General features: G+C 38.0%; 1 protein-coding gene across 1 annotated transcript; it reads right to left on the bottom strand.

Annotated features, from left to right (window-relative positions):
- Positions 1 to 227: 227 nt before the first annotated feature.
- On the bottom strand, positions 228 to 10,028 carry LIN7C (lin-7 homolog C, crumbs cell polarity complex component). Its single transcript, XM_082628851.1, has 5 exons — positions 9,965 to 10,028; positions 6,766 to 6,884; positions 6,441 to 6,512; positions 4,476 to 4,685; positions 228 to 3,657 (listed from the first exon to the last, which is right to left on the bottom strand). Exons 1-5 carry the CDS (start codon positions 9,999 to 10,001, stop codon positions 3,502 to 3,504), a joined length of 594 nt encoding a protein of 197 aa, XP_082484977.1. The 5' UTR covers positions 10,002 to 10,028; the 3' UTR covers positions 228 to 3,501.
- Positions 10,029 to 10,820: the final 792 nt, after the last annotated feature.

The following is a 10,820-nucleotide window of genomic DNA, read 5'->3' as shown; positions in this document are numbered from 1 at the left end:
CTTCAAACTTAAAGTAGAAGTATACTGTTTACTAATGTTTTTAAAAACTATGTCCAGATACAAATTCGTTCGGAAGTTCTTGAAAGTTAATGTGGAAGCAATTTGGGCTTTTCCACTATTTCATCATTATAGAACTACAACAACCTTTGAAGAAACACTGTTAGTAACATCTTGGACAATAAAAACTATAAACCAGATTGTTAGCAGAGTAACAACAAAAATATAAGTTAGAAAATTCATAAACATACATTTATTCAGGAAATACAATTACTAGAGTCCTTAATATTTCAATAATCATTCCACATAATAAAATATTCACAACATATATTCTTTTAAGTCTACATCAAGTCATGCTGACATTCTTTTCAGATAATCCATAGCCATTTCTTCTATTAAATGCTATAATATCCATTTGTATTGTAAACAAAGTATTGAGCCAAACTATTTAAGTACTTGAGCAAAGTAACTTTCAAAAATTTAGAAGAGGAAGAAAATGTTTTGTTTTGTTTTTTAAAAAACACATCTGAATTATCAAACCCCAAAGAACTAGGCCACTATAACCTAGTGTTATACTAGTGGATAAAGTGGCCATATGAAGACAGCACATAATTATCAATGAAAATATTTCTCATCTGTAACTTTTAAACATGGTTCTCAAATAATAAACATTTATTTTTGAAAGTTTTAAAGGCAAAGGGGGCAGAAAGATGACACATTAAAAGTTTACATTGAAACTACTGATAGATTTTATTTAAAAAAAGAAAGAAAAAGGGAGGCTGTAATTACTTCCCAAATAAGGAATGCCAAGTACCTTTATTTCCTAAAGAAATTACTAAGAAATATAACTAATCATCACATTTGCAGCTACTTAGTAGTAGCTGTAAACTGAATTATTCTGATACCTCCAAAAGTGTACTTACGAGCATTTTATAAAGGGGAAAACAAGTGGTTCTCAACCCTCGGTGTCCTTTAGAACCAGCTGGAAAGCTCTGAAAAACTAAGCATCTGGCCCCACCTCACAGATTCTGATTAAGTTGGTATCAGATGGGACTCAAGTGTCATTATTTTTTAAAGGCCTGCAGGGTATTCTAATATGCAGCTAAGGCTGAGAATCACTGAGTCAACTCATTTTGAAATACCAAGAAAATAAATGGAAATTGGGAAGGGAAGATAATTTATATTTATAATTTACAAATCAAACACCTACTATATACTTACTATGTACCTAGTTATGTTCATGAATCATACATTTATAAGATGAAAATTGCCTTCATTTCCTCACTATACTAGACCACTACCGTACATCTTTGCCACTGAATGACTGCATTTTTCTATGGTCAGGATTTAAAATTCTGGATACGCTATGAAAACTGCATTAAAGAAAATAAACTACTGCTACTCATGCTCAACGGGAGCAAGCAAAACTACTGTATTTGGCTCTTTTAAGCTATCCATATTTTAAGAATTACAAATAAGTGCCAACCCACACAAAGAACAGATTGTGGATTACTCTAGAAGAAACAAAAAATAGCTTACTCAACTTACTAAGTTTCAACACCAAGAAAGGTTTAACTTGGCTGAAAGTTCTGAAACAGCTGAGATACTGAACCAGGAAGCTATAATTTATAATGAAATGTTGACACACCCTTAAAAGCTACTGCAGCTGTAGTAATACTAAGATTTCTTCAGGGTTTAGTTACCATGTAATGCAAGAATACAAGCATAACAACAATATTACTGTCTTTATATGCACTGATACCGCTCTTTAATATATAAAGCTCTACAACAAATACCTCTAATAATTTTACAATTAAATTAAGTCCATAACTCTTCTACACTACTTTGGTCTCAACATTTTTAAAACATCAATTAATTTGGAAATATACAATTTAATAACACGATCCTATCAATAACAAGCACATTTTGTAGTGGACTAAAGACACATTCAACCATGCAATCCAGTGTTCAATACCTAAAAGATAAATAACAATGCTGACTTTTACTCTGAAAATCATTGGAAACTGGAATAATCTTTTAAGACTCACAGTGCTCATAAACATGCAGAAAAAGATACACACTTCTATTCTTCCTGAAGGAATGTCACAAAATGCCCACTCTTTACACAGGGTTGATAATTATTCTAAATTCCTTATGTATTTCAATCCATTATTTTCTTTCTAGCACCTGTCACTTAAAATTTTTAAAAGCCTGACAAATGTTCCTGTAAGTTGTGTCTGAAAATGAACCTTACCTCTTTAATTTCTGCCTTTAAAAAGACCTCAGTCACAGTCATCCACTAATAGCTGCCTTTCAGTAAAACAGTGACATCCAGTGGACAAATCAAAGTATCTCAGAATTCCCATCATTATAGCTGAATCATAAAGATCACATCTCTAAATCCAACTAGTGAATGAGTTCTTACTCATTTTGACAAAGCGTCTGCAGATTCTTATGAATGTATCACCTCATGATTTCTATATATCTTAAATATACCCTTCTTTTTCCTATTTAATATCAAGTCTTTAAATTGAGCTACTTAAGAGTGTGTAACTCTTGAGCCTAGTGAGGTTAAAGGTATTACTTTTTCTTCTTTGCTATTTCCCACCACAACTTAACTGGCTCATCTCTAGAAATGGAACAATGAAAATATAAGAAATATATTTAAATAAAAATGAATAGCATTAAAAAAATTTGCAAAAGATGAAACCTAAACCTCTTTTTGCATTTGTAATTTATGATATATTGTTGACTATAAATAGAAAGATGTTATCAGTATTGCTAACAATCAAATTACATTCTCTTGCCTCACTACTCAAATATTATGAAAGAATACATATTTTAGCAATGATTGTATCAGTGTTTAAAAACTTTTATAAATCAGTATAAATGAATATTCATTATATATTATGTTTAAATAAAAGTAAGAAACTTCCACTGTGCTGAGTTATAATTTACCATTGATAATATATATTATGTGTGTGTTCCAAATACAAAACACAGCAGTGATGTTAATATTGATAGTGTAATAAACTGCTGTAGCTGAGACTGTTATGTTTAATTTCTTGGAAAACCATAAAGAAATGTTACAGGTGAAAAAAAAAAGCAAAGAAAAGAATGGAGAACTGTTATTTTTAAATAAGCAGCCAAATAAAGAAAACTTTTTTTCCCTAAAAAAAGGTTAAGAATGTAAAAGTACATCTTAATATTAAAAAAGCATTTTTAAAAATCTATAACAACTTTATGACAAAATCTGCATTTGTTGAAAAAGGCCTGTAAAAACAGCAGGACAGAATTGCCCTCATCACCTTTTTACATTTTCTTGTCAGAAAAAAGTGTATGTATCTCTGGAACCATAAATGATGTTAAAATAGGCATTTATAAAATGGCAAGGAGGATTTCACGGGAAGTTTGTTTGTTTTTTTTTATAATCATTGGCATTGCGGCCATCAGTAGGTCACAAGTAAAACTTCTCTAGCTAAAAGCAAAACGGAATGTAAAGTTTTAGGTCTGTTGCCTGCGTTTTGCTGATCTCATTTTTTCAAAGCGTGACTCCATTTCTTCCAAGACCTTGGGTGTGTACCGTACTACTAATTTAACCTTTCCTTGAGCTGCTTTCAGCAGTTCTACAGCTTTTTCATGATGTTCTCCTTCAACGCTCTAAGAAAAGAAAAACCACACAGACACAAACACAATTAATATCTAGGTTTTGTAAGTAACTCAAAATGAAAAATGTTTAAAATATACACAAGTAAAAAAATTTGTAATGTTATATTTCAAACTATAAACCTATGAAATAATCCTGCTTTATCATTTTAATCAGTGTAAAATCCTCTGCTAAATCATATTCTGTTTGTAGTTTAGGAACTGGTCTTTTAGGTTCCAAATAATTAGCATATCAATCTACATGCCCTATTATTTCACTAGGTCAGAAGTAAATCAGGCAATTGCCATTCTATAAGACTAAATTGAGGGTAGACTTTCAATTTAACATATATACTGCCTTAACTACTAAGGAGCTTAGTTACTTCATAAAAATCACACTAAGCATTGCTAATTTACATTGGAAAGAAGCAAAACACACACAAAGTGCTTCAAAAGGTATCACTTGGGGCTTCCCCGGTGGCACAGTGGTTGAGAGTCGGCCTGCCGATGCAGGGGACACGGGTTCGTGTCCCGGTCCGGGAAGATCCCACATGCCGCGGAGCGGCCGGGCCCGTGAGCCATGGCCACTGAGCCTGTGCGTCCGGAGACTGTGCTCCGCCAACGGGAGAGGCCACAACAGTGAGAGGCCCACGCACCACAAAAAAAAAAAAAAGTATCACTCTACTAAATAGTAGTGCCTAAGATTCCCCCAAGGGATTTCTAAACTACAAAGCTTCTTTGGTTTTTCCCTACATCTTCTGTTTCTATAACTCAAGTACACCCCCAAGTGGTCACAACACATTGCTACAAGTAGAAATAAAATGCATCCCTACCACTCCATTAACAGAAAGGAGTTGATCTCCTCGCTTGAGACCCCCGTGTCTATCAGCAATTCCACCTGGAATTATTCGGGATATATAGATTGGAGAGTTTTGTTCTTTGCCTCCCATAATATTGAATCCAAGGCCTTCTTCTGTTTTGGGGAGCTCGACAACTCGAGGATGAGAATGTCCTTCACTGGCAGCAAATGCAGCAACAGTAGCCTGAAAGAAAATTTTACGTATTTAAAAAAATAGGACATTTGTTCACTTCATTTTTTTTTTTTTTTTGCGGTACGCGGGCCTCTCACCGCTGTGACCTCTCCGGTTGTGGAGCACAGGCTCCGGACGCACAGGCTCAGCGGCCATAGCTCACGGGCCCAGCCGCTCCGCGGCATGTGGGATCTTCCTGGACCGGGGCACGAACCCGTGTCCCCTGCATCGGCAGGCGGACTCTCAACCACTGCGCCACCAGGGAAGTCCCTGTTCACTTCATTCTTTTGTCCCTTTTTAAAAACCACTTTTAAAGTAAATATTTTTGATGTTTGAATACCCACAAATGCACTGACAGTGAAGGTAAGCTAAGCAGATGGTGTTTTAAGGAGGATGAGTGAAAAGCCTACCCTGGGATTATGCAGGAAGTGTTAAGGTCGTTCAGGCCACTCCTAGGCCTTCCAGTGCCCAGAACTTCTGTGCAGTGCTTGGCAAGCAGGCTTGCTAGGAAGATGAACAATGTGCACACTAAAGAGGAGAACCCCTTCCCTCGCATGCCAGCAGCCCTGAGCTCTGGGGCTGGGAAGCCTGGCCCCTCCAGGGGTTTCTGGGCAGGGCGCAGATCACTTATGCAACCTGTACAGAGGCAGCTGTCCTTGTAATGCAGTCATTCTGGCGGCTGTACTATTTGCACTGTATACTAACTCATCAAGAAATAACTCAATTTTGAAAAAAAGAGGGGTACACAGAGTCAATGTGAATTGTGAAACAGAGGCACATCTTCAAAACTTTCAAATTTAGACTAATCTAGACTAATTCTAACAGAGTTGAGATTCTGGGTTTCATTTTGCTTTTAAAGATAATTAAGTAATCTGGTACTATTTTTTTGTGTGTTGGATCAGGGTACGTGAGCAAACATGGGAAGGAAGAGAGAAAGAAAATCAAGATTTGTTGAATACCACCATATTCTAAGCTCTGAAAGAGGCCTCATTTTACAGATAATGGAACTGAGGCTCAGAAATTCAGGAAGCTGTGAAAGTCAGCAATTAAACCCAAGTTTTAATCGTTTTCTCCTACTCTGTCAAATAATACCCACATGTTTAAGTGTTTGTACTCAACAGAGAATCCAATACTGCCTTTTGTGAACCAGTAACTATCAATGAAAAATTACCTGTTAATGACTAGTTCTAGTATAAGTCACCTATTGCCGATATTAACTTATTCTAACCACATATGATGGACACTGAGGTCAATGCTTGAATTATTTGAGGAAAATACTGGCAGAGAAAGCACATAAAACCTACCACCTGCAGCTCTGAAGAGGTAACCTCCTATTTGCAGAGTTAAGGTTAAGGAGAAAGTGAACGGCACCTGGCGGGGAGTACCCCAGATCTACCATTTACTATTTGTGTGGTTTGAGGTAAGTAACCTAATCTGATGCCTCCCCACCAATAAAGTGAGGCTAATAATTCATACCTCAGAATTTTGATGAATATTTACATAATGATATATACATTACATACAGCAACTATGTATATATGTATTATTTGTGTTCAAGCATATTTTTAATGCATCATCTAAACTGCATAAAATATCTTTTGTAAAACCAATTTAAAAAGTCCTATTTCTCAGGAATCGAGAAGTTTAGTGTTCCTTGAAAGATACTGTTAGTTTTCAAAATAAGCCTATCATGAATCTAACAACTGCACACTTTAAACCTTTAATTTATGAAGAATCCGCTCCCGTTTAATAAATGAAAAAATGTACCTTTGCAGTCGCATTAGCTCTCACTTCGGGACTGCTACTGATGTCCACAGTCTCGTAGACATGTTCATACACCTGAAAAACCCAAAGTTATTATTGCGATTTTAAATCTCAGAATATACCATGTTTGAGCTCTTTGTGAAGTTACTGAATGCGTTAAAATTTTAGACAAAGTTTTGCATCTTTGTAAAATGTTTTTCTATTAGAAATTCCGAAAACAAGAGAGGCAGGTTCTAAAGTTCACTTTTTAAAGAAACTCTGAACCCAATTTCAGAATATAACCCTAATTAACTCAAATTTTTAGTAAATTTTAAACCCATTTACTCACCTCTCTTACAGCATTGCAGAATTCACTTTGAAGGACTCTTTGTAAAGCCTGCAGTTTCTGTGGTGGTACCTCTCCACTCCTTTGCAGTTTTTCCAACAATTCAATTGCTCTACAAATATCTATAGTTAAACAAACACACACTGATAGATAATTTTCTCAGAATATTCTCTAATATTTATTTATTTATTTATTTTTTGGCCATGCCACGCAGCATGCAGGTTCTCAGTTCCCCAACCAGGAACCGAACCCGTGCCCCCTGCAGTGGAAGCATGGAGTCTTAACCACTGGACTGCCAGGGAAGTCCCAGAATACTCTCTAAATGCTTGTGTACAGCACAGCATTTAGGATTCATTCCTTAACGACTAACAAGAAATATGTATAACACAGAGAAAAAAAGCATGCATATGAACTTGTGTGTGGTGTGTTTGCGTGTGTGTTCATGTATGGAGGATAGGAATGTAAAGTCTGAGAAGAATGTTAAATTTTACTGTGGATTAGGAAGAAATACTGATGTTGCACAATCATAAAATCTGGAAAACAGTATCTTTGAGAGACATAGGAAAATCAAATATAAAGTAATAAATGTCATAGGAAAGGACTGGAGCTCAAATGTCATAGACACATGAACACTGTACTGCTTTAGAAAAGCTGACAGTATTATCAGAAGCTATTTAGTCCATAAAAATTTACCCACCATCATTAGTAACCAAAGCACTGAACAGTATAAAACACTGTGTGCTAGTGATATCACTGTTTATTTCCCAAAAGGAAACATAATATATATGTAGATAGGAAAACTCTTCAATAATAGGTGCAGTTACTCGCAGGAACACATTTAAAACAATGATAGAAGTGAGTAAAATTAACTGGTCTGTTTTCAACTTAGGATCATTAACACAGTGTATTTGGGATACACAGTGTATGGGATTCTACACATCTATACAAATACATTAAGCATGTTAGGCAATTCTCATTGGGAAGTGTGAGGGTAAGTATTTTAGGAATTAAGAAATTTTACAAGATTCAGTCATGTTCCAACACTATCTCTCCTTGGATTTTTGTTTTTAACTTAGTTTGTACCACAGGGGGCTAGAGTACCTATTATTCTAAATTCCTTACCTCCTTTTGTCTTAACTGGAAGAAGTTCTGAATTTTATACTATACTAAAGGACTGGAACTTTTTTCTTTATAGAATTAGTATGGCCTTCTTTGTGTTTGCATCTGGAAACCTAGGAATAAATTGTAGTGAAGAAAGAAGTAGATTCTTCAATTTCAGGTAATAAAAGTTTAAACTGATGTTAATCCAATGCAATGGAAAAAGACTTTCCCCATTCTGATCTCCCACCACCAGAATCTCACTCCTGGTGAATGAGGAGTGCTGGTTCATCAAATATTCTGACTTACAAAATTACAATATGTAAGCTCTATAAAAATTTCCAATTAACAAAAAACTGAAAAAGTAAAATACTCCTTACTGAACCTACATGGTACCCAATATGTGCTCAAATGGGTTCCACTGAATCTTGTTTTGACGACTTTGAAGGCATCCAGGATCTTGATCATATGCACTATTTTTATACTCTAGGATTGCTGGAAGAGTTTCTTAATAAAGTCTGTTAAACAGAATGCTAAGTATTAAGAATCAGAGTTGATGTAATCTGACTTTCTTATTCTGCTAAATGGCACCCACTAGCAGTTCATCCTACTAAGGTTCTGAGCATTCTACTGTGGAACTAAAATGAACTCTTAAATAGGAGAAAACAAAGCCATGACTACCAAAACTAAATGCCAGAGGTGAAGTTTCATATTTTGTACTGCACTTAAAAATACAAAAGACCGCCAACATGTTAGAATCCTACAACTGGCTTTCAAAGAAAAACACCTACTCCTGTTAACACCAAACAAATTTGTTCCCATCTACAAAGCACAGTGTCATTGTGTTCAGGGAGAAGATGTCACAGTCTTAGGCCTAACTTAGCAAGTCTTCCCAGAGTAGCTACTCCTCTGTCAAAAATGATACTTTAATTAATGGTCTGGTGGGCTGGAGAAAAACAACATCACTTGTAAAGAGACTTACAAATAGTGAACACCATAAGGAATAAACAATGTTAAGTGTGCACTGGTTTGTGTGAAGGCATGAGGAAAGACTCCACATACAATTCTAAAAATGTATTCCTTTCTTAGAGCAGAAGTTAATATTCAGAGTGTAAATGCAAATGCTAATATTTGCAAGATATTTTCAATCTCCATCCTATACTTTGTTTACTACTAGTACTCCAAATGTTTAGTTTGTACTTTTTGACTCTTACCAATGACTTCTAATATTGGTGTGTCAAAAGTATGCTTAAAATTATTTGAAATAAAGCATTTGGGGAAGAGTGGAATGCTGAAAATCTGCAACAGGAACCTTTAAGGCTCATACCCTTGTACCTCCACTGGCTTTTCCGTTTCTAATGACTCAGCAGAACGGGTTTTATTTTCCTTGACAGCCTGCTCTAAAAAGCAAGCCACCAGCCAGTTAGCAATCGTAGGATTTGTAAAGAAGGAATAAGGCTGCACTTTCAAGTATTTTACAATCTATCACGATTCTGCCTAGTTATGTAACCTTCCTCCCAAGACCACCTCAGTAGGATTGTTTTTAAAGCACCTTCTCCGTACCCGGGAGGGGCACCACAGCCAGGAAATACCCCCAATACGAATACAAGTGAGGTTGTGGTGGAAGTAATGATGCGTTTTGTGCACAAATAAGGGGGGTTCTGTGGGAACGCGCTGTGTGTCCGGGCTGTGTGGGTGAAGGCGGGGACACTGGGTTGTGCACGCACCAACACCGAGCAATGTGTGTAGCCTGTCCAAACTGGGCGTGTGTTGTTTGCTCAGCTTGACACATCTCTGAACGCTGCGTCTGCCGTGCCCACCCAGGGAGCGCGTGTGCAGAGTGTGTCCACGAACGCAGACAGGTGGTGGTGAACTGTGCTGTGCTCCCGAACGGTCCGTGTGAACACAGGACGGGTCTGAGGATCAGTCAGGAAAAGCAAGCGGCCTCCCCGGGGCCGGGCGCAGCAACATCGGCGGCCACCGGCGCCAGCGCGAGGGACAACCTGGTTCCGGGTCTCGGAGCTTGGCTGCCCCACGCCCCCCGGGGATAAGGCACTCCCTCACCCCCTCCGCCCACGTCGGTCCCTGCCGCGGCCCCACTCACCCCTCTCCAGTCGCACAGGTTCTCCCAGCGCCGCCATCTTCTCCCGTTGCTTGCAGACCCACAGGAAATGACGACACAGGGGCTGAGGTGGAGGGGCGGGGCCTAGCGGGAGCCGGGAGCCCGGAACAGGGGCCAGCCAGTATCGCGAGAACGGGAGCGGTGGGTCGGAGCGCCGTGGCCGTCTCTAGAGTAGAGGATATCTGTGTGCCGGGCTTCCGAGTTCGGCCTTGTGCTGCACCTGCAGCGGTCGTAAAGTTCTCAAATCACCCGGCCAGCTACGATTGAAAAGAGTCCCTTTCCCGACTCTTGCCCCCTGCCTGGGGATTCAAGCCTTATCCCACTCTCTTGGGAACTCTTGGCTCCACGTGGTAGAGTCTGGATTCTTACTCCACCTTGACCATTCGTGGCTCTGTGAGCCTGGACTGCTCACTTATCCTCTTTCGGCCTCAGTTTCCCCCTCTGTCCGACAAAGAGTCCTGTCTCCGAGTTCTTTACATTCTTAAACAATGAGATTCGATGACAGGTGTGTAAATGAAATATAAAGTCTCCATTTGTGGCTGCATTGCTTTAATTAATTTAACAATCCAAGGCACGAATCTTCCCTAGAAATCTGTTTGAGAATAAGGATGGAAAGTGCAAAAAGCATGAAACATACCTGGGTGAGCGAGAGAACAAGGCACTTTGCTGCACCCCAAAGCAACAATTTTAAAAAGCTGATCCAAAATCTTACGTAAATGAAATATTGGGAAGCAAATAATATTCTTAATACATTATAGATTCTTAGGGCCACTTTTGAAATTTTCATGAACCAAGAAAAGTTTTAGACCTTAGTTTAAGTGAAATATTAATTTGCCCA

This window comes from Mesoplodon mirus (assembly GCF_964341445.2).
Source record: "Mesoplodon mirus genome assembly, chromosome: 7".
Classification (NCBI taxonomy): domain Eukaryota; kingdom Metazoa; phylum Chordata; class Mammalia; order Artiodactyla; family Ziphiidae; genus Mesoplodon; species Mesoplodon mirus.
This window is presented reverse-complemented; position numbering and strand designations above follow the sequence as displayed.